The sequence below is a fragment of the Aquarana catesbeiana genome, linkage group LG12 (assembly GCF_042186555.1).
Source record: "Aquarana catesbeiana isolate 2022-GZ linkage group LG12, ASM4218655v1, whole genome shotgun sequence".
NCBI lineage: Eukaryota > Metazoa > Chordata > Amphibia > Anura > Ranidae > Aquarana > Aquarana catesbeiana.
This window is the reverse complement of record NC_133335.1, coordinates 182,546,567-182,571,782: the sequence shown is the minus strand read 5'-3', so window position 1 is coordinate 182,571,782 and position 25,216 is coordinate 182,546,567. Positions and strand designations below refer to the sequence as shown.

General features: G+C 42.0%; 1 protein-coding gene across 2 annotated transcripts in view; it reads right to left on the bottom strand.

The window, feature by feature from the left end:
- PLTP (phospholipid transfer protein) overlaps positions 1–25,216 on the bottom strand; it is a 113,041-nt gene that overhangs the window by 18,264 nt on the left and 69,561 nt on the right. The window contains exons 8-11 of one of the 2 annotated variants that reach the window (XM_073606268.1): positions 17,944–18,035; positions 15,107–15,283; positions 3,932–4,042; positions 2,120–2,179 (exon numbers count right to left, since the gene is read on the bottom strand). In XM_073606268.1, the coding sequence (XP_073462369.1) occupies positions 2,120–2,179; positions 3,932–4,042; positions 15,107–15,283; positions 17,944–18,035 (440 nt within the window). The remainder of the gene's footprint in view (positions 1–2,119; positions 2,180–3,931; positions 4,043–15,106; positions 15,284–17,943; positions 18,036–25,216) is intronic. The other variant, XM_073606269.1, reaches the window with a different exon arrangement.

Here is a 25,216-nt window from a genome sequence, read left to right as displayed (position 1 = left end):
AAGAGGTTTACATATTACGTAGTATTCATCATTGTATCACTTTTATGTACTAGTCCATAATCTTCAGAAACAGGTTTTAAAGGGAGCAGGACAGTAAAGCTGTCCATAGATGGATCGAATCTCGACCGGTTCAGTGAGACCGATCCATCTATTGGCAGACTGGTTGTACTGATCCATTCAGCCTTCCTGAACACAATAGCTTTAAAAAAAATAAAGATCGGGCAATTCTCTTTCCTTCCACCCCAGGTGAAAGGAAAGAAAATTGTATAATCTATGGCTTGCTTTAATAGCAGATCATCAGTCTGATACGACAGAGACTTAATATATGATATAATGCTAGGATGGCAAATGTGATGGGGAGGGGAGATACAGGTGAAGCAAAGAGACACAGTACAAAGAGGGAGGGGAAAAAAGCAACAAAGGAAAGTGATAGGTATAAAACTGAAGGACAGAGTAAGGCAATAGATAAAGAGAAAAGAGGGGAGGATGGAAGAAAAGGTCAATCCCTCCACTGGCTTCCGCTCACCCAACGCATTAAATTTAAAATACTAACAATAAGTTACAAAGCCATCCACAACTCTGGCCCCAGCTACATCACTATCCTAGTCTCAAAATACCAACCTAATCGTCCTCTTCGTTCTTCCAAAGATCTCCTGCTCTCTAGCTCCCTCATTGCCTTCTCCCATATTAACCTCCAGGACTTCTCCTGAGCCTCTCCCATCCTCTGTCAGTCTATCTGCAAATCTATCTACTTTTAGGTGATCCCTTAAAACTTTTCTCTTGGGAGAAGCCTACCCTGTCTCCACCTAACAACCACTTTTGATTTCTTCATCAGCTCATCCCCCACAGTTATTACCCTTCGCATCACTTGACCCTCCCTCCTAGACTGTAAGCTCTAACTAGCGGGGCTTTCTGATTCCTCCTGTATTGAATTGTATTGTAAGTGTACTGTCTGCCCTAATGTTGTAAAGCGCTGCGCAAACTGTCAGCACTATATAAATCCTGTATAAGAATAATAATAATAATAAAAGGCGCAATAAAGATGAAGTGGGAGAAAACAAGTACTGACAGTGCAGGGATAGAGGTTTTATGTAGGTAACAGGGTACAACAGGGAACTGGGAAGAAGTGCCAATATGTCGTTTTTGTAGAGCACCAGCTGTCAGCTTATCATTATTGGGGTTTCCTAAAAGCATAGGTTTCTCTTTGGCATATATATTAATCCTGGGACCTCAAAAATGAATTGTGGGATTACATTTATGTCGTGGTCAGCAGGTTGTGAGCGCATCCCCACAAAAGGGTACAAGACTTATGCCCTGTACACACGACCGGTTTTCCCGTTGGAATAAACTCGGAAGGTTTTTCTGACGGAGTTCCGATGGAATTCCGTTCAAGTTGTCTTGCATACACACGGTCACACCAAATTCCGACCATCTAGAACGCGGTGACGTACAACACGTACAACGGGACTAGAAAACGGAAGTTTAATAGCCAGTAGCCAATAGCTTCCGTCTCGTACTTGCTTCAGAGCATGCGTCGTTTTTGGTACATCAGAACAGCATACAGACAAGCGATTTTCCCGATAGGAATTGGTTCAGTTGGAAAGATTTAGAACATGTTCTCATTCTAGGTCCATCAGAATTTTCAACGTAAAAAGGCCCACACACGATCGGAATATACGATGAAAAGCTCCTGTCGGACGTTTTCTGTCGGACATTCCGCTTGTGTGTACACGGCATTACATACCTCCCAACTTTTTGAGATGGGAATGAGGGACACCTATCAGCATAAGTATGCAGGCATAGGACACACCCCTTGCCACGCCCCCTTAAAGGAGAATTGTACAAAAAACAAGATTGGTTAATCTCACAAGTGCTTTTTTTACCACTACCATTCCTTTATATTGGCTTTTGGAATTTACAAATGCAGCAATTTAGAAATCAGATGAAAGGTTTAGTGCTGGAAAACACTTTTTGATAGATAAAAAGTGCATTTTATATACATCTATACAGATCAGATCAAAATGAGGGGCAAATGAGGAGGAATGAGGGACAGAGGGACATTGCTCCAAATCAGGGACAGTCCCTCGAAATCAGGGACAGTTGGGAGCTATGGACTTACCAGTAGCATGAGACTTCCAAAATATGATGTCCTCAACAAAATTTCCAAGTCTTTGGGCACCTAAAAAGACAAACAAATGTATCATATAGATACAGCAACTTTAGAAAAAAGAACAATCACCTATATTACAATGAGTAAACAGAGAAATACAATTATTTAAAAAGCTAATAATGCTGCTTTAAACAAGGATGTTGTTTTTTGACACTATGCAGTCATTTTAAAATGTATTTTTGTGCTTTTAAAAATACACTCACCGGCCACTTTATTAGGTACACCTTGCTAGTACCAGGTTGGACCCCCTTTTGCCTTCAGAACTGCCTTAATTCTTCGTGGCATAGATTGAACAAGGAGTTAGAAACATTCCTCAGAGATTTTGGTCCATATTGACATGATAGCATCAGGTAGTTGCTGCAGATTTGTCAGCTGCACATCCATGATGTGAATCTCCCGTTCCAACACATCCCAAAGGTGCTCTATTGGATTGAGATCTGGTTGTGATGTGAGGCCATTGGAGTACAGTGACCTCATTGTCATGTTCAAGAAACCAGTTTGAGATGATTTGAGCTTTGTGACATGGTGCATTATCCTGCTGGAGGTAGACATCGGACGATGGGTACCCTATAGTCATGAACGGATGGACACGGTCAGCAACAATACTCAGGTAGGTCGTGGCATTTAAACAATGCTCAATTGGTACTAAGGGACCCAAAGTGTGCCAAGAAAATATCCCCCACACCATTACACCACCAGCCTGAACCGTTGATACAAGGCAGGATGGATCCATGCTTTCATGCTGTATATGCCAAATTCGGACCCTACCATCTGAATGTCGCAGCTGAAATCGAGACTCATCAGACCAGGCAAAGTTTTTCACATTTTCTATTGTTCTATTTTGGTGAGTCTGTGTGAATTGTAGCATCAGTTTCCTGTTCTTAGCTGACAGGAGTGGCAACAGGTGTGGTCTTCTGCTGCTGTAGCCCATCTGCTTCAAGGTTCGATGTGTTGTGCATTCAGAGATGGTATTCTGGATACCTTGATTGTAACGAGTGATTATTTGAGTTACTGTTGCCTTTCTATCATCTCAAACCAGTCTGCCAATTCTCCTCTGACCTTAACAAGGCATTTTCATCCACACGACTGCTGTTCACTGGATATTTTCTCTTTTTCAGACCATTCTCTGTAAACCCTAGAGATGATTGTGCGTGAAAATCCCAGTAGATCAGCAGTTTTTTAAATACTCAGTCCAGCCCGTCTGGCGCCAACAACCATGGTGTACCGAATAAAGTGGCTGGTGAGTGTAAAAATGTAATACTGGCTTAAGAGGGAGGGAAATACTAGGTTATTATTTTTTTATACTCGGTGGTGCGTTGAAAACACTTCAACATGTTGGATTCATTTGACTGAAGTATTTCCAAAGAAAACGTGTGGCCAGGATATAGAAATGTAAGTATTTACACATTCCTAACAAGCTGTATATGAGCTTTAAAAAAGCCCCCCTTAACCTCTGTAGCTGCAGGCACTGTGAATCAATTCATACTCAAAGTTTACAGTAGAAGCACTAAAGGTTAGTAAAGTGGGGTTAGTTCACCTTTATTGGCCATCACATGTGGTAGCTGGTTTGCATGGACATAATGTGTCTTAGCCCCAAACAGTATAATGATACATAGAACAACAGTGTCCAAGGGACTTGGAGTGACACATTGAAATTGATAAAAAATTGTTACATTTTATTAAAGATACATAGGTTAAAAAGATGCAAATCTAAGAAATTAAACACCTCAGCAGTGATACATATGAGATATAGGTAGTTACATGAATTTCAACATTGCACATAGTCCATAGAAAAGGATTTCCTGCACATATCTCTCGACGCGTTTCACGAGCCAGTACTCGCTTCCTCAGGAGAAGTAAGAACTCATATATCTGCAGGGAAAAACCAGGTCATTAGGAACGAAGGGAAAAAAAAGGGGGGGGGAGAAGAGGAGTCTATGCTTATACTTACGATTCCAGTAAAGTATCCAGGAACAACACGTGCTGGATATTGATCCAAACAGCAAAAAATGATAACATGACCCCAACAACCACAAAAGAGGGCAAAGGAAGAAGGAAGGGGAAAAGCCACCTAGTCCGCACTGTCCTATCTGGGAGTTGTGAGAAAAGGAACAGGGCCAATCAGAAAGGATTACAAATGCCTCATGGTAAAAGGCAACGGAGTCGCCAATGGCTGGGAGAAAATAAACAACATATGAGGAGACAGGCAGATGGGCAGGAGGAAAGGGACAAAAATGATTAAAAATCCCAAATCAGTGCAAAAGACCCCCAAAAGAAACCTGGGGGATTGATATGGTGATAATGGGAGTGATATAAAGCATTAACCAGCTACTGTCTCAAAAAGTGTTAAAGGAAATAAGTGATGATAAACAACACCACTACTTGAAGGTCAGACATGGATACATGTGAAAAAAATGCATTATATATATGTAGTATATATCTCACAAAAGTGAGTACACCCCTCACATTTTTGTAAATGTTTTATTATATCTTTTCATGTGACAACACTGAAGAAATTACACTTTGCTACAATGTAAAGTAGTGAGTGTACAGCTTGTATAACAGTGTACATTTGCTGTCCCCTCAAAATAACTCAACACACAGCCATTAATGTCTAAACCGCTGCCAACAAAAGTGAGTACACCCCTAAGTAAAAATGACCAAATTGGGCCCAAAGTGTCAATATTTTGTGTGGCCACCATTATTTTCCAGCACTGCCTTAACCCCATTGGGCATAGAGTTTACCAGAGCATCACAGGTTTCCACTGGAGTCTTCTTCCACTCCTCCATGACGATATCACGGAGCTGGTGGATGTTAGAGACCTTGCGCTCCTCCACCTTCCATTTGAGTATGCCCCACAGATGCTCAATAAGGTTTAGGTCTGGAGACATGCTTGGTCAGTCCATCACCTTTACCCTCAGCTTCTTTAGCAAGGCAGTGGTCGTCTTGGAGGTATGTTTGGGGTCGTTATCATGTTGGAATACTGCCCTGCAGCCCAGTCTCTGAAAGGAGGGGATCATGCTCTGCTTCAGTATGTCACAGTACATGTTGGCATTCATGGTTACCTCAATGAACTGTAGCTCCCCAGTGCCGGCAACACTCATGCAGCCCCAGACCATGACACTCCCACCACAATGCTTGACTGTAGGCAAGACACACTTGTCTTTGTACTCCTCACCTGATTGCCACCACACACGTTTGACACCATCTGAACCAAATAAGTTTATCTTGGTCTCATCAGACCACAGGACATGGTTCCAATAATCCATGTCCTTAGTCTTAGTTTGTCTTCAGCAAACTGTTTGCAGACCTTATTGTGCATCATCTTTAGAAGAGCCATGCAGACCAATTTGATGCAGTGTGTGGCGTATGGTGTGAGCACTGACAGGCTGACCCCCCACCCCTTCAACCTCTGCAGCAATGCTGGCAGCACTCATACGTCTATTTCCCAAAGACAACCTCTGGATATGACGCTGAGCACATGCACTCAACTTCTTTGGTCGACCATGGCAAAGCCTGTTCTGAGTGGAACCTGTCCTGTTAAACCGCTGTATGGTCTTAGTCACCGTGCTGCAGCTCAGTTTCAGGGTCTTGGCAATCTTCTTATAGTCTAGGCCATCTTTATGTAGAGCAACAATTCTTTTTCAGATCCTCAAAGAGTTCTTTGCCATGAGGTGCCATGTTGAACTTCCAGTGACCAGTATGAGAGAGTGAGAGTGATAACATTTAACACACCTGCTCTCCATTCACACCTGAGACCTTGTAACATTAACGAGTCACATGACAGGAGGAGGGAAAATAGCTAATTGGGCCTAATTTGGACATTTTCACTTAGGGGTGTACTCACTTGTGTTGCCAGCGGTTTAGACATTAATGGCTGTGTGTTGAGTTATTTTGAGGGGGCAGCAGATTTACACTGTTATACAAGCTGTACACTCACTACTTTACATTGTAGCAAAGTGTAATTTCTTCAGTGTTGTCACATGAAAAGATATAATAAAATATTTACAAAAATGTGAGGGGTGTACTCACTTTTGTGAGATACTGTATATTGCGGGGGGTTAGCTCAAATGGGGATCACCTTCCCTGGGAAAAGGTAATCTAGACGGCAATTTTTTTCCTAAAATCTGACTTGTAGCCAGTTTTAATTAAAGGGTTGCATGGAAATCAAAGAAAGAAAACAGAAAATAAATCCTTGTCATTCAAGCACTAACTAAACATTTCAGGTTCCTAACTCACAGGTGAAGGGCTTCTCCCAGTCACCTACAAAACGAAGATAATGCAAACCTTTTCCTTTCTCTCATAAACCAAAAACTTCATATCAGTAGCTCTCTCAGGTTTGGCTTCCTCAGTTATAATGTAAAATAAACTCTTGCGCTCAGTACAATCCAACTTAAAAAGTTGAATATATTAAACTAACTGGACTGCTGCAGCATAAATAATCCCAACACTGAGCCAATAACAAATCTCAAAAAATAGTGTGCTGTCCTTTTAAAAAATAAATCTTTCACTATAATCAATACAAAAAGTGCAAAAAAATGTCAAAGGAATGCTGCAAATTACTGTGACATATGGGCCTTCAGTGTCCCACATATAGAGTTTAAGCAGTGATAACAAACAATATATCCAAGATAAATATAATGACAATCAGTAAACCAACTCTAATAATTAAATGTCCCTGTACATATGTGGAAAAAGTGCTCAATGTGCAGTATTTTCTCAAAAGTGCTGAAGTGATCAATGGATTGAAAAGAATCATACAGGGTCTGCTCTCACAGCTCCCTTAAATCACTCACCAATGGGATCATATGTGGGAAGCAAGCAGGGAGAGACTCATTGTAGTACAGCAGGATATATTTTATTATAAAGGGTAATTCCACTTACATTTAAGTAATGAATATCAGGCTTCAAACATAAAAACACAGCGGCCGCGGTATCTCCCAACCTGCCTGCATGCGGTGACGTCACACGCACTCTGACCTACGCATTTCCCCAAAACTGGTGTCTACTGGGATTGGAGGGTTTGTTTTTTTCTTGCCTCGTAGATTCCCTTGTTTCTTTTTCTGGGAGCTGCGATCCCATTTTATTCAGCCCTGTAGGATAAAGTTTGGCTTTGGTGTGTTTTTATGCATTTTGTATTTTTTCTTTCTTCTTTTTCCTTGTGGGTTGGTGTTCCCGGGCTATCCTTTGGTTTCCACACTTCCTTCTCCTTTGGCGGTTTGACGTGGGTGGGATTGGCGTTATGCATGTCCCCACCCTTGTGAACATATCACACATGTGCTGTCCATGTGACGCGATGACGTAGTATGTCATGCCTTTGCTGCATCCCAGGCTTGTGCATTGTTACATCGGTGCCGCCATGCGTCACCACGTCCCGCACATTGTTACATCGGTGCCACCGCATCCTTTTCACGGCTAGTGTTTTGCTGGTTTCCCGCTATGGTGACGCTGAGAGGGGATGAGTCAACCACTGGGACCAGCTTTATAAGCCTGCGAGCCCTGGAGGTGGGTGTCATTGCCGCCGATGTTCTGGAACAGTGCCATCCATTTTGACATATGACCAGTAGGTATGTACACATTTACATGGGTGTTTTTTTGTTTTTGCCTCTGCCACTTAACTCTTCAACTGATTTTTCATGTTATCAACACAGCAGATGACCACTGCCCTTTATCACTCATCTATCACAACGTCAATTTCCTGTGGGGTCACTGCATCCTGTGGGACCCCAACATTTATATATATATATATATATATATATATATATATATATATATATATCGTTTTTTTTATAATTTTTTTTCACATATATCCATGTTTGACCATCATGTAGTGGTGTTGTTCATCAACACTTATTTCCTTTAACACTTTTTTAACATAGCTGGTAATGCTTTATATCACTCCCATTATCACTTTGTCGCCTTCTTCCACAAGGCATTTGGAATTCTTTGTCATTTGCCCTGTTCCTTTTCTCACAACTCTTGAATAGGATGGTGCGGACTAGGTGGCTTGTCCTCTTCCGTCCTCCTTCGCCTTTTTTTGTGGTTGTTGGGGTCATGTTATCATTTTGTGCTGTTTGTATCAATATTCAGTGTTGTTCCTGGATACTTTACTGCGTACTGGATACTTTACTGGAATTGTAAGTATAATCATGGACTCCCCCCCACCCCTTTTCTTTTTTCCTTTACACCTAATGACCTGGTTTCTCCCTGCAGATACAGTATATGAGTTCTTACTTCTCCTGAGGAAGCGAGTGCTGGCTCACGAAACGTGTCAAGAGATGTGTGCAGGAAATCTTTTTCTATGGAAGTGCAATGTTGAAATTCATGTAACTACCTCTATCTTATATGTATCACTGTTGAGGTGTTTAATTTCTTAGATATGCATCTTTTTAAACTATGTATCTTTAATAAAATGTAAATTTTTTTTATTAATTTCAATGTGTCTCTCCAAGTCCCTTGGGCACTGTTGTTCTATGTTTATCACCTTTAATGGCCATTTTTCCAAAAATCTCCCATACATTCTGGCATTACCAGCATATTGCCGGAAATCCTATGGTATTCGTCCTGTACTCAAACGGATGCCCCAGAAGAAAACAGACTTTTCTCTCACAAAAGCAAACTTCATATAAACAGCTCTCTCAGGTTTTTGGCTTCCTGAGTCCCAGGCCAAAAGCTCTTGGCCTGGGACTCAGGAAGCCAAAAACCTGAGAGATCTGTTTATATGAAGTTTGCTTTTGTGAGAGAAAAGTCTGTTTTCTTCTGGGGCATCCGTTTGAGTGCAGGACGAATACCATAGGTGGAGAGAGGAAGCGTTTTGTACGATCCGGCCCACCGGCACCAGTGTTGACATCTAAAAGCTAAAGGCCTTGGCTGGGCTATAGCCATCTGTCCTTTATGCTTGCCATCTAGTAAGCTGCTTTTAGTTACGGTGGTTGGGCACTCATATCTGTGTGTGTACACTGTGGTGATGTCAAGATTACAAGTGTTCCATATGGACTTTTTTTTATCATTGATGTTTTTATCATCGATGGTTTTGATTGGACTTACCGATTGAGATTTTTTTAGCGCGGCTTCTCCAATCCTTACTGTTTTCTGTGTGTATATCCCACCACATGCCTCTGCTCTTATATGTTTTTGTATGCTCCGCATACTTATTTTTGAGCGCAGTATTTTTCCTTTTTAACTTTACCTAGTTCTCCCGAGCAATGGGGGAACCCGGTAAGGATGCAACCAGCGGCATGTTATTCCTCTCACTGTGTGATGTCATAAACGGGAAGTGACAAGGTTTTGGTTTGTTGTTTACAAACAGTTACCAGCTCGTACAAACATCTGATCAAACTGATCTCAGTTTGATCAGATGCTCTGGAGGGCAGAGGAGAGATATGGGGTCTAGAAGACCTCAGATCTCTCCATAAAGAGGACCTGTCATGGGCAATTCTATAACAAGGCATGTTGTTCATCCCTTGTGATAGCAATAAAAGTGATTAAAAAAAATTAAAGAGACATTGTAAAAAAAAAAATGTAAGCGCCCCTATCCCCCCGTGCTCGTGCACAAATGCGAACCTGTGCATCAGTCCTGTACGCGATGTAAACGGTGACCACACCACACATGTGAGGTGTCCCTGCAAACGTCAGAGAGAGAGCAATAATTCTAGCACCAGACCTGTCTAACTCTAGATTGGTAACCTGTAAAGGATTTTAAAGCATCAGAGATTTTTAGGTACCGTAGTTTGGCGCCGTTCCGCAGGTGTACGCAGTTTTAAAGCATAATATGTTTGGTATCTATTTACTTGGCATAACATCATCTTTTACGTTTTATTAAAAATCTGAAAATATGTAGTGTTTGTGTGTACTAAAATTCAGTAAAGTGTATTTTTTTTTTAAAAATGTATTTGAAAAAACGCTACGCAAATACTGTGTGACAAAAAAAATGGTATCGCCCACCATTTTATTCTTTAAGGCCTGTGCTAAAAATATATATAATGTTCGGGGTTCTAAGTAATTTCTAGCAAAAAAAGTAGACTTTTACATATACGTAAGAAGTGTCAGAATTGGCCCAGTGCTGAAGTGGTTAAAGATCATACTGTTTGTTAGGAATAAGTGAATATTTGACTGTCCATAATATGGCCTAAACAAGATTCTAAAGTGTATGCATGCCAAAACTGACAATTGTCATGGGGAAAGAAAATCATGTAAATCCAAAATTTTGCAGTTGGTACAGGAAAAGGAGATGAGATAAAGTCTTCCAACTGGAATATCTGCTTCAGTGACAACTGTCCATGAAGGGATATCTGATTTTAAATCAATTCATAAGGTTTTTCGCTCACTTCCTGTTGTGTCTCCAGGAAATAATTGAAGGGAAATCTTCCCAACAGAAAAAGAAAGAACAGGGATTCTAGTTATTCCTTAAAGCGGAACTTCAGTCACGTTTTCATCTTTTCATCTATTAAATCTTCTGCCCTTGTTGTTTTAACTTTGGATAGTAAAACATTTTTTTTCTGCCAGTAAATACCTTATACAGCCCACTTCCTGTTTCTTGTATGGTAAAAAGCCTAGGCTTATGACATCATGCACAGCTCTCTCTCTCACTCCTGTGAGAGTTTGCCAGGAAGGGAGGGGGGGGGGAAGAGTCATAAGAGGTCCAATCAAAGCTGCAGAGCTTGAGGCATGCCTCTGTGTGTCTGTGTAAATCCAGGAAGTGAACAGGCAGCAGCTTCAGCTGCCCACAGTTAAAATGGTTGCAGCCAGACTCAGTGGAGGGAGATTTCTGCAGCATATTTGGCAAGCATAGAATCACAGTATATATAAAATAATATGCAAATTGGTTGGGGGGAAGCTTCGGAATGGCAAAGGTGTTTTTATTATAAATTATGTGAGCATACTGCAGTTTCTCTTTAATCTAACACTAAAAAACATCCTATCATTAAAAAAAAAAATTGTCACCTTCTCTCCTGCCCACTACCCTTAAATAAAGGAAACTGACATTACATAACATTTAATACATGTACTGTATATGTATACATCTTTAAGGATTCCTAGAACACTAAGCTAAAGAGGCAGATGAAGAGACAGCAGAGCAGTAGCAGTCTGCTTCAAGCCTCAGCTTGACTAATTGAAACTTCATACTGAGTCTTCCTAGAGGGCATGAATCATTGGGATGAGTAATCCACTGGTGTATGTAAATTTCATCTTAAGCTATTGAGATCTGTAACAGCTTCTTTTGTGTAAAAACAGGTGGATGAAAATGTTTGAAAAGGACCTGAGATTTCCCTCTGCTGCCTAGAACAAATACAATATATATATATAACAATTTATATTTATGGTCAAAGCCCTGCAACCAGGACAGATATGAACCACATAAACAGGCCACCAGACTTACAAAATAACATAGACCTGAGTGCCCTGGTCTGCTGGTCGGTATGCCAAAAAAAGGGGGCATACCCAAGATAAGTAATGGATGATTGTGGAGAGAATTGTGCTGAGGAGTGCCCTGAAAAAGGGGAATGGGAGGGAGGGTATCACGCCCTGGAACCGACAAGGACCACAGGTGAGTGGTCTGCTTAAATACCCCTCGGACTCCTCCCATAAATTCAGGCCTCCATACTGGCCTTCTTATTTACATGACTAAAAAAAATATACATTTTTAAATTATTAAATGCAAGTAGAAGCCACTAAATATTTACTTTGACTTTAGAACTTTTGTTCTGAAATCCCACAGTAGCTGGTCACATGACCAACTACCTCAGAATGTGATCATATGATGTCTACTGAACAGAAAGATCAAGCAAAACATGCAAAGATCAAGCACAACCTTACAACCCAAATCATCTGACAGGCTGCCATGAGGTTCTAAAGCAGTGTTTTCTCCAGTCAAAGTAACTATTCTGAAATTTCTACTGTAGTTTCTAACTTTAAAGTGGTTGTAAACCCTTACCTATACCCAGTGAAGTGGGAACCCTTACCTATACTCAGGTGATACACAGAGATCTTTGCACATAAGTTGTACCCGTGTAACTACAGTCACCTTTCCCCTACATCCATTCAAAGTGCAGAATTTACACAGGATCTCTCAACCCTGAAAATCAGGGGGTGGAGAGATTAAGTTACATCAGTGAGGAGAGCTCTGAGAGCTGATTGGAGGGAAAGGACACACCCCCACACAGGACACAGGTACAGAGTTGAGGCTGTCAATCACAGGTTGTGCCCTCCCGTCATCATTTTTCTCCTGCTGTCAGGAAAACTCATCAGAAGTGATTCATACAGATAGCAGAGGAACAAGGCAGCGGACAGAAATAACACTTAGTGCTTTGGATTGAGACAAGCACACCCTATACAGGAATATGCTGTCCATATTTCATGTCTGAGGTTTACAACCACTTTAAGGCTTTAAGGAAACATGAAGAATAGGGGAGAGGGGAACTCTGGTGTTATGAAAGATCTGCTTTAAATAGGCATCAAAACTAAAGCTGGCACTGCTTGAAGTTTGGGATCCGCCCACATGCCTGGACTGGCACCCAGCTCAGCCTCTCAGCGAGTCGCTGAGAGCCTGAGCCAGCCGCTCCCGCCCCCTCCACAGCCCAGTGCTCCAGTGAGTGCAGGGGGGCAAAGCAAAGAGCCGGTGACCAACAGCCACAGGCTCCCTGCTCAGGAGGCACTAAGAACTGAGCAATTGGCGGTGTTTGATCGCTCGGTTCTCAGTATTAGAGTCGGCAGGGGACAGATGCAGCATCACACCGATGCTGCATGCACCTAGGTAAGTATGATTCTAGAAAAAACACAAATCCCATACTTCTATTTTAAAGAGGAAGTAAGCCTATAATAAGGCTTACCTGTAGGTACTGCAAATATCTCCTAAACTTGCACCGTTTAGGAGATATTTACTATATACGCCACCACAGCCAACATCGGCGCATGTGCACTGAAGGAACGGCTGATTGTGCTGCTTCTTCGGGGCCCTGTGACGTGGCCGGTGGCACCCGCGCACATGCGCAGGAGTGAGGTCATTGCAGCTGCGGCCAATCACAGCGTGGGGACCTGCAAACCCAGAAGAAACTCTGGGGAAAATGTCAGCAGTCTCAGCAGTGTGCGGGCGCCGCTGTAGCAGCCTCGTTTTCAGGTAAGTGTTTCATAATGAGCTAGTATGCGATGCATACTAGCACATTATGCCTTTGTCTTAAAGTTTTGTGTTTTTTTTAGGGTTTACAACCACTTTAATCACTTCAGCCCCAGAATATTTTACCACCTTCCTGACCAGAGCACTTTTTGCGATTCGGCACTGCGTCACTTTAACTGACAATTGCACGATCATGCAATGTTGCACCCAAACAAAATTGACGTCCTTTTTTTCCCATAAATAGAGCTTTCTTTTGGTGGTATTTGATCACCTCTGCGGTTTTTATTTTTTGCGCTATAAACAAAAAAAGAGCAACGGTTTTGAAAAAAAACGAAATATTTTTTATTTTTTGCTATAAAAAAAATACCCCAAAAATATATAAAAAAAATATTTTTTTCCTCAGTTTAGGCCGATATGTATTCTTCCACGTATTTTTGGTAAAATAAATTGCAATAAGCGTATATTGATTGGTTTGCGCAAAAGTTATAGCGTCTACAAAATAGGGGATAGTTTTATGGCATTTTTATTATAATTTTTTTTTTTTACTAGTAATGGCAGCGAGCTGCAATTTTTATTTGGAATGCGGCATTATGGCGGACACGTCGGACAATTTTGACACATTTTTGGGACCATTGGCATCAATACAGCGGTCGGTGCTATGAAAATGCATTGATTACTGTAAAAATGTCATTGGCAGTGAAGGGGTTAACACTAGGGGCCGATCAAGGGGTTAATTGTGTTCCCTAGTGTGTGTTCTAACTGAAGGGGGAGGGGACTGTGTAGGGGAGATGTCAGATCGCTGTTCTGTATGAACAGACGATCTGTCTGTTCTCTCCTCAGAGAACCAGGAAACTGTGTGTTTACGCACATAGATGCCTGTTCTCGGCGTGCCCCAAGCGATCCCAGGAGCCTGGCGGTGATCACGACCGCCGGGCACCCACATGAGCTCCGTGGGCGAGCAGGGAGCGCGTGAGCTCGCCCCTAGTGACTGAATCTGGAAGCGACATAACATGATGCCGATTCATGCAGCCGAGCCAGGTTGCCGCAGTATAACTGCGGCGGTTGGTCGGCAAACGGTTAAAGGAGGTGGGCAGGAAACAGTCAGCTGAATAGTGACTGCAGCCAATCAGCTGCACTCACTCTTGGGTAGTCTCACAGCCGCGGGTGTCAGCTGTCAGAATACCATAGTCAGCAGGGGGAGATTTGTCCATCCATGCTGTTTAGTGTTCATGAGGCACTCTAAGGATCTTTGTTGTTCAGTTCATTGGGCTGAATGAGGGAAATCTTTATGGATATGACTAGTTTTAGATAGGAACAAATAGGGGGTGTTTCCAATTTAAAAATGGCCACAGAGTCCTGTTGATTAAAGGACAGCTGTACATTTGGTGCAAGTTGTCCCTTAATGAATGCAGCCACCTTCCCTGAAGGCAGCCCACCTACGGGGCCATACAGTGAAGTTTGCTGGATAAAGAAAGCAGATGAGTATCAGATCAGGTGGGATGCAGTCAGAGGGAAAATTTAACCAGCCAGGTTTAACCATAGTACAGCTGTCCTTTAACATTGTGACTTGGAGGAGAGTCTGAGCTTCCAACTTTTTCTATTTATAAGACTACTGTATATTAAACTGGATCAGGCCTGCATATGGATTGCGGGAATACTAAAATGTCTCTTGAACAACAAACGTGCAATTGCCTCTTTCTAGTGAGAGATGCTTCTCATGCTCTCAGTGCTCAAAGCAAGTAGAACGGCCAGTAGGTGGTGGTAGAAACTATTTGTGAAATAAATTTTCCCTATTGAAATTATAGTGCATGAGTACACTTACCTGTTCATTAGCAATTTCCAAGCTGAGCACACCCGATCGATAGTACGCATACATTGCAGAGTCAAAGAAATACTCAGAGAGAGCAATATATACCATGCGTTCCTTCTGTTTTATGTGCAGGGCTGGAGATGTGTTAGGAATTGTGTCATTCTCTGCATTCAGGGAATAAAACATGCCCTAAAGATAACAAATAATGCATAATCATCATTAGAGTGCATGCATGTAGAATTAAACACAGGAGACATTATCAAACAATATAGTGACCCAAATGAGCTTGCTTTTCATTTAGCAAAGCATATATTACAGTTTTTATTGGTGACCCCTGTATTTAAAATCCTAGGCAGCAAACTGAGACAGAGAAAAAAATTAGTTGTCAAAAATGTATTTCATGAGCTGAAACTGCTGAAATCTGTGTGATGCGGTAGTATGAGTATCATACAGTACAGTTACCGCATGTTCTGCATCTCACAGATGTGAAGCTAGCCTTCTACTATCCTGCACCTCTTCTTGCCAAAAACAGCCTTCATTAGCCTCATTATTTTCATAAAAAATTAATAAAATAACACATTTCTCTAGTCTCACACTAACCTATGCTCAGAAAATTGATCTGCGGTGGATCACTTTTTAGAGTGCAGCCAAACAGCTGCTGTGAGGCATTCAGGAGGCACTCCTGCTGCCTCCTGAATTTATAATTTCTTTATTTTTTGCTAAATGGCAATTTACAATGGGACTAATGCACCACAACCACAAGTCAGTCACTTGCTGTAAACTAAAACAAAAAATATTGCAGTGCTAATAAAGTCCATGAAATGGTGAACAAACAATACCACAAGGTGCAAGTGAAATCCAAGAAAAAATGGAATGATGAATAAAGTTCATACAATGTTGCAAAAAATAGTAATTAACAGATGATGTGCGTGATCCAGCAATCACCAATATGCTCCACCACCCAGTGTGAGAAGGACTCTTACCAAAGTTAAGCCTCGTACACACGTTCGGATTGTTGGCCTACAAAACCGTGGACTTTTGTCCAAAGGGCGTTGGCCCAAACTTGTCTTGCATACACACGGCCATACAATTGTTGGCCAACAATCACAAACGTAGTGAGGTACTACATGTTTTTTTCAGCTCTTTAGTGCCACCCTTTGGGCTCCTTCTGCTAATTTCATGTTAGTAGAAGTTTGGTGAGTGTTGATTCGCGCTTTTCATTTTGCGCTTTTCATTTCGTGCTTTTCAGTTAGTTTCTGAACAGTCGTTCGTCAACCAGACATGTTGTGGAATCGGAGGAGATAACGTGTTATTTAGTATTGGCCTTGGAGTTATTGCTTTGACATTATATTTTTGGTTGAATAATGATTTGATTTGGTATATTTTATATATTTTTGGATGCATAGAATGCGCTTTTTGGTTAAGTTCTATTGGCAGATAACATGTCTAATTTTATTTGTTTTCTTTTTTTAAAGCACAATAAAAAAATTGTGTAGAATAATACTTGGCTATGCGTTTTACTTCAAATGACAGTTTGGGAGTAGGCAGTTACATTTAAAAAAATACAATGTAAAATTGACAAGGGACATAGTTGTATCTTTGATCTTAAAAACTACGGGATAATGGTGTTATGGTAACTTGCCCAAATAAAAAAAAAAAAAGCATAATAATATTATTCTTGATATCATTAGAAAAAAAGCCTTTGAAAATTTGTTTGCAATAACTCCATCAGTATCACCAGCAAAGCAGCTTCATTATTAACCCATTAAAGAAGAAGAGAATATGCGCTGCATTTCGAGATTTCATAATTTGCCACGTCACGAATGTTAATTCGCCATTACGAACGCTAGTTTACAAGACCGACCACTTCTGGCTCGTCCTTGCTTCTGAGCATGCGTGTTTGTACTTTCTGATGGACTTGTGTACACATGCTCGGAATATCCGACAACAGACATTTGTCTGCGGAAAATTTTAAAACCTGCTAGCCAACATTTGTCCACGGAAAGTCTGACAACTGTCCGATGGAGCATACACACGGTCGGACTTACCGTCAACAAGCTCACATCCAACATTTCCCGTTGGAAAATCTGATCATGTGTACGGGGCTTTAGAGTATTCTGTCATGGCATCAAATGCGCTCAGATAAATTAACTATCTGCAATCAGCCATCACAGATCTTTCCAGGAACAGATGCTATTCAGTGATCCCAATAGAAGGCAAATAGACGTAGGGCAAACAATGTGTCTTATATATATAAACGAAGGAGAACATCCACATAGTTAGTAACGTAAACACTCCTCTGCTGCCACTTCCAGCAATGTCTCCTCTCTACTTCCTCTCGACTTCCTCCTGAGGAACTTACTTGCTGTAAACTGTAGCATGGCCCTGTGGGTTTGAATGGGCGAGTTTGACCAGTGGTGCTGTCTGTCAACTCAAGATGTGGTGTTAGATTTGTCCCAGCCATGAGGCAAAGCAACAGGGCCATAGCATATGAACAGCCTCATCCAGGGTTTAGGTGAGTGGTCAGAGGGGTTTTAAAACCCATGCCTCAAATGTCTGTTTTATTGCCCCCTGGCTGCCCGTGTGAAAGAGGCCTTAAAGCAACAGTACACACATAACTATCACACAAAAAAAGGAAAAGTAAAGAAAACAAAGTCAATTTAACCTAATAAGCTCAATGATAAAAACTAAGAGTTTTTGTTTCAGCGAAATATAACTGAAGGCAAGATTGATAAATTTACCAAATACATTCCGCTCATCTGTTTTGGATAACCGTACAGCACACTGACTGACCTCGAAGGTAACATTGTTGTGAAAACATCATTAGACAGATTAGAGGTTTCACTTACCCTGAAATCCATATCCATACTGTCCTCAGACACAAGGGGCTGACTCATTAAAGAATAGTCTATGCCTATGTAATCGTCTACTGAATTCTTCACTGGAAAGATAGAGAGAATCATTATTATTAGGTAAAGAATTCAATATGCCTATACAGAAGTTAAGTCCACCTCATCCATTATTTTGATAAGGAAATAAAAACGTGGAACACGAAAGTTATGGCATGATCTGGAGGTTGCATGATGTAATTATGCTTTTTTTTTTTTCTTTATTTACCTGGTACGTTTTTCTTTCACTTCCGTTTGTTTTATGGAAGGGCTTTTTTGTTTTTGTATATACTCGAGTATAAGCCGAGTTTTTCAGCCCATTTTTTAGGCTGAAAACCCCCCTCAGCTTATACTCGAGTGAGCCTACAGCAGCCGTACCTATAATTAATAAAACAGCGTGTGTCTCCCGCTGTGTTATGCTGTGTGGCCGTCCATTGTAACAAAGCCCCGCCTCCTCCTCGTCCATGATAGAGAAACACTGATACAATGCTGGGAAACTGTATCAGCGTTTCCGTCTATCACAGACGAGGAGGTGGCGGGGCTTTGTTACAATGGACGGCCAAACAGACTGCATAACACAGAGGGAGACACACGCTGTTTTAGTAATGAAATGTACGGCTGCAGATGGGCACAGTGAGACTGCAAATGTGCACAATTAGGCTACAAATGGTCACAGTGAGACTGCAAATGGGTACAATTAGACTGCAAATGGGACAGTGAGGCTGCAAATGGGCACAATTAGACTGCAAATGGGCACAATTAAACTGCAAATGGGCACAGTGAGCCTGCAAATGTGCACAATTAGACTGCAAATGGGCACAGTGAGGCTGCAGATGGGCATTGTTTACCCAGTAGCTGCTGCATTTTCCCACCCTAGGCTTATACTCGAGTCAATATGTTTTCCCAGTTTTTTGTGGTAAAATTAGGTGCCTCGGCTTATATCCGGGTCAGCCTATACTCAAGTATATACGGTAAGTTTTGTTGTAAAACATTGTTCAATAAAAATTAACTGATTAGGAAAAAAAAAAAATTGTCGCCTGAACATCAACTAAATCCAATCAGATGCAGTGACTGGGTATTTAGACAGTTGTTGGTGCTGCGGCTGTCTGAATATAACAGCTGACAGTGCAGATTACTCAACTTACGCTGCTTAGTGTGGATGAGGAAATCAAGTAATTTGTTTAGCGATACATGCATAGATGTCTCTCAGAGAAGTCTATGTGGGTATAGCTAGCCTTAATCTCATATGAGACAGTCCATTTATATACGATTGTGGACCTTGCAGTGCAACGCAATGTATGCATATACTGTCTAGGCACCCCCTGTATACATTGCCAGCTAATAGTTGGTCAAAATATTACCTGCAAAGAAAAAAGTTTGGTTCTAAAATTACTTTACCCTTGTCTCCTGCAATAGCTGGGTGTGACATCACTATCCTTCTAGGAAAATTCCTGCAGAGCAAGCAAAATCTTGCAAGACACTCCAATGCATTCTAAGCGTGTCTCTTCCTGTGTTTTGGGCTGCTCTGCATTCCCTGGAAAACCTAACATCACCCTCGCCTAGAAGTCATGGACAGAAGCCCAGGAAAAGGTAAAAAAAAAAAAAAATTGAACTTTTGTTTTTTTACAGGTAACTTTTGGACCTACTATCGGCAAGTGATATGGGGAGGGGGCTGGGACACATACATTTTAAAAATATAATATGCTGTAAAATAAAAAAATCTTATTAATTTTGATGTCTGCTTTGTAACCAGATAGAATGAACGTTGACCCTCATATTATTTATAACTTCAGGGACAGAGCATCTGTTATAGAAGGAAGTGCCAGACTTCTTAATCTCAAACTCAAAATGTTTACTGGATATATTTTCTTTCAGGATGTTACATTGCAGAATCATTGCTGTTTTTACTGCTACAAGCTAATCATTTTGGTGACTTCGCAGGTCATGTCCAAGGATAAGAGATAATAGCAAGGCAAAAACAATTTCTATAGTATGAACTTGTGAAATTGCCCAAGGTAAGATTTTGTATTTTGCAAAGGCTTTGCTATCAGCTCATATTTAAAAGTTACATGCAAGGTTTTTTATTATTTAAAATCAGCAAAACCAGTATTATACATATAAGCAGGGGTTACATTTAGTATTCTTCTTTATTTAGTGGTCCTCCCGTTTAGAGGTATATCCCTGTCCAGGCCCACCCTCTGCCTATTATAGGGATGGGTGGAGTCAACCTGCGTCTTGTCATGGATGTCGGCAGCATAGGAGGAGGCTGTTTCCTCTTAGCAGGATGGCGCCCCCTCGGCCTGGGGGAAGCTATGGGCCCAGAGAAGGCCTAGGGCAGTGATGGCGAACCTTGGCACCCCAGATGTTTTGGAACTACATTCCCCATAATGGTCATGCACTCTGCAGTGTAGTTGAGCATTATGGGAAATGTAGTTCCAAAACATCTGGGGTGCCAAGGTCCGTCATCATTGGCCTAGGGCCTATTTAGCTATGAGCAGCATGCCTGAAATGTAAATAGCACCCCTCCTGGAAATAATGGAACCATTTCAATAATCCAGGAGTTGGAAAGTTGTGCTTTTTCCTTTTTTTTTTTGCCAAAAGTTATGGATTTGTCAAGAGTGTCACATGAAGAATATTGAAGAATTCCTAATTTATAGACTGTTGAAATCTGCGTGAGTCGTGCATGCGCAGTAGGTAACCAGAAAGTGAAGCCGCAAGGCTTCACTCCCTGATTCCCTTATCGAAGATGGCGGCGGCAGCATCTGAGAGCCAAGGGAGAGATCGGCTTCGGGTACCGACATCGCGGGCGCCCTGGACAGGTAAGTGTGCTTATTTTAACAGTCAGCAGCTGCAGTATTTGTAGCTGCTGACTTTTAAAAAAAAATTTGGCGGAACTCCGCTTTAATCACCGCTGTTTTTTTTTTATTTTTTGCGCTATAAAATTCTGTAAAAAAATGCATTTTTCTTCGTTTCTGTTATAAAATTTTGCAAATTAGTAATTTTTCTTCATAAATTTTGGCCAAAATTTATACTGCTACATATATTTGGTAAAAATAAATCAAATCGGTGTATATTATTTGGTCCACAAGCTATGGTGCCAATCTCTGAAAATTGATCACACCTAAAGTACTGGTGGCCTATTTCATTTCTTGAGACCCTACCAAGCCAGGAAAGTACAAATACAGGCATACCCCAGTTTTAAGTACACAATAGAGTTTATTTACTAAAGCTGGAAAGTGCAAAATAATGCTCACTTCTGCATAGAAACCAATGAGCTTCTAACCCCAGCTTATTCAATTAAGCTTTGGTAATAAAACCTGGAAGCTCATTGGTTTATATGCAGAAGTGAGCCTGATTTTGCACTTTCCAGCTTTAGTAAATAAACCCCATTGTGTACTTAAAAGTGGGGTATGCCTGTACCCCCTAAATGACCCCTTTTTGGAAAGTAGACATTCCAAGGTATTTAGTAAGAGGCATAGTGAGTTTTTTTAAGTTGTAATTTTCCCACAATTCTTTGCAAAATCAAATTGTTATATTAGCAGATTATTTCTCACACACAGCATATGCATAGCACAAATGACACCCCAAAATACATTCTACTACTCCTCTTGAGTATGGCACTACATCATGTGTGAGACTTTTACACAGTGTAGCCACATACACAGGCCCAACATGCAGGGAGCACCATCAGGCGTTCTAGGAGCATAAATTACACATATAATTTCTTGACTACCTCTTGCAACTACCTCTTGAAGGCCCTGGACACTGGAAATGCTCCAAAAGTAACCCAATTTTGGAAAGAAAACACCCCAACGTATAATCTATGAGGCATAATGAGTCTTTTGAACATGTTATTTTTTTTCTACAAGTTTTTGGAAAATGTGGAAAGAAAATGAAAACGCATTTTTTTTTACACAAAGTTGTCCACTTATACAATATTTCTAACACATAGCATGTACATACTAAAAATTACACTCCAAAATAAATTCCCCTACTCCACCTGAGTATGGCAATACCACATGTGTGAGATTTTTCCATAGCCTGGCCACATAGAGAGGCCCAACATGCAGGGAGCACTGTCAGGTGTTCTAGGGGCATAAATTTCAAATCTAATTTGACTACCTATTACACTTTTGTGAGGCATGGATGAGAACTGATGTGGCATGGATGAGAACTGATGTGGCATGGATGAGCATGAATGGAGATGAATGAGCCGTGGATGGGGATGGCTGAGTATGGCTGAGTATGGATGGGATGACTGCGTATGCCTGGGTATGGCTGATTATGACTGGGTACGGCTGAGTACGGCTGGGTATGGCTGGGTACGACAGGGTACGGCTGGGTATTGCTGGGTACGACTGAGTATGGCTGGGTATGGCTGGGTATGGCTGCATAAGGCTGAGTATTGCTGGGTATGACTGAGTATGGATGGGTGAGTATTGCCGAGTATGGATGGATGGCTGAGCATGGATGGATGGATGAGTTTTGCTGAGTATGGATGGATGGCTGAGAATGGCTGAGTATTGCTGATTATGGATGGATGGCTGAGCATGGATGAGTATTGCTGATTAGGCATGGATGACTGAGCATGGATGGATGGATGAGTATTGCTGAGTATGGATGAATGGCTGAGCATGGATAGATGAATGAATATTGCTGAGTATGGATGGATGGCTGAGAATGGCTGAGTATTGCTGATTATGGATGGATGGCTGAGCATGGATGAGTATTGCTGATTAGGCATGGATGACTGAGCATGGATGGATGGATGAGTATTGCTGAGTATGGATGAATGGCTGAGCACGGATAGATGGATGGATGGATGGCTGAGAATGGCTGAGTATTGCTGATTATGGATGGATGGCTGAGCATGGATGGATGGATGAGTATTGCTGAGTATGAATGGATGGCTGAGCATGGCTGAGTATTGCTGATTATGGATGGATGGCTGAGCATGGATGGATGGATGAGGCTGCAATGGGCACAGATCAGCGCTGTGGGCACTACAGATCCAGCCCACAGCACCTGATCTGTCCCCTCTCCGCTCACACTGTACTGATCGGTACAGAGAGGGGAGAGAGGAACCAGACATGACGCCGGTTTGTTTACAAGTGATCGCTCGGTCATTTGGCGGAGCGATCCCGTGGTAAATGGCTGCTGTCAGCGACCATTTACCGTGATCCGTTATGTGCCCGGTCCTCTGGATACTCTGGTCATGGATACTCAAGTGTGCGCGCCCCAGGGGGCGCGTGGGAGCGCGATTTTGGGAGGACGTCATAGTATGCCCTCCCAGAATTATCGAGCCGCGCTGTAGCCATCATTCGGCTATGGAGCGGTTGTTAAGTGGTTAAACATGTATTGCAATATGTATAAACTAAAAATCCCTGTTTTTTATTGCAAAGTTTGCTAGAAAGGGTATATAGCAGTGAGCAGAGGGTTATCCAGAATTTCTACTGGCAGTGGGATAAGACCCCCTCATATATCATGCGCAAGGTGACCCAAGCTTCCATGTGACATGGGCCCTGGGTGCTCAGATGGATTCCCCAAGCCCAAAGGCATTGAGAGGGGGGGCTGGGGGGGCTGAAGCCCCGAGTCTCAGGCATACAGCTCTCCATTATTAGCCTAGAGCGGCGAGCGCCGGGACCGATCTGATTGTGAGTCCTGCCGAGTGCGGCCGAGTGCCATAGCAGGTTCCGCCTTCTGAAGCCTGCAATGGGCCGGCCACACTCCTCGGCTCCTCCTCTGACGACTGACTGACTGCCTGCTGTGACACCGCACACCACGGCTGAGCTGAGGTAGGTCAGACAGTGTATGTAAATGTCAGTGATGTAAGTCAGGCAGGTCAGTGTGGGTAGGTCAGTGCATGTAGGTCAGTGTATGTAGGTCAGTGTAGATAGGTCAGTGTAGGTAGGTCACTACCGTCAGTGTAGGTAGGTCAGTGTATGTAGGTCACTACCGTCAGTGTATGTAGATCAGTGTATGTAGGTCACTACTGTCAGTGTATGTAGGTCATGTAGGTCAGTGTATGTAGGTCAGTGTATGTAGGTCATGTAGGTCAGTGTATGTAGGTCAGTGTAGGTAGGTCAGGTAGGTCAGTGTATGTAGTTTAGGGTATGTAGGTCAGTGTATGTAGGTCAGTGTATGTAGGTCAGGTAGGTCAGTGTATGTAGTTCAGTGTATGTAGTTCAGGTAGGTCAGTGTATGTAGGTCACTACCATCAGTGTATGTAGGTCAGGTAGGTCAGTGTATGTAGGTCAGGTAGGTCACGGCCCAGCCAAAAAAAAAAGCCTGCGTCACATACAACAACCCCCCCCCCTGTTTCAGCCTTGGACTTCGGGCTGAAGCCATTGGTCTTTTTGCCACCTAGCAACGCCCCTGCCCGAGCCCTAATCTGAACCATGGAAAACACAGGCCTGCGTGTAAAAGGTGCTCTGGGAGTAAGGGGTTAACAGAATTCAGGACCAGGAAGACAAGTCAGAGAGGTTTTTGGCCTGCATCGTGACAAAGTGTGAGCTTGCTTAAAGGAACCAATCATTGGCCTGAAACTCTGTCTGTAGGTGGGCCCTGCTGCACATAGATCAGTGTTTCTCAACCTTTTTTCATATAAGGCACTCTTTAAAATTCTGTACAATCTTGAGGCACCCCATTCTAAAATGTAAAAAACTAAACTAATAGTTTTACACCCAATGTGATTTATTCTTCAAAGGAAAATACACTTTGCACGCTGGTACATTTCAATGTTTCTCTCCCTCACTCAGTTAATGTGACCCCAGTGCTGACAGAGAGAGGTAGAGGAGAGCAAACAAGGATGCTGCGCAGGTACATGACGTTCTCCTTATGAATCGATGACGTCATTGGTTGTTAGGATGCCGTCGGCTCGAAGGTTGTAATGGTGCACAACGAAAACTTGTGACTTTGTCTAGGTAAAAGGCAGACTTTATCCACCTGCTAGCTTGTATACAATTTTTGGGAAATTTTTAAGCATTCTGCCAAGGCATCCATGAAGAAACTTGAAGGCACCCTGGTTAATAAAGGCTGACATATGTCATGCGTATGGAAAAGGAGCAGCCTGCCTACATACAGTATATACCATATTTTATATTTGGCAACTAAAAAGAAAACATTTTTAAATATTATGCTACTATAATACAGTATTTTAAACGATTGAATATAAAGTGGGAGCGGGGCAAACAACTGTCCGTGGCAGATCAAAGAAAAATCTAGTAGGTTAAGA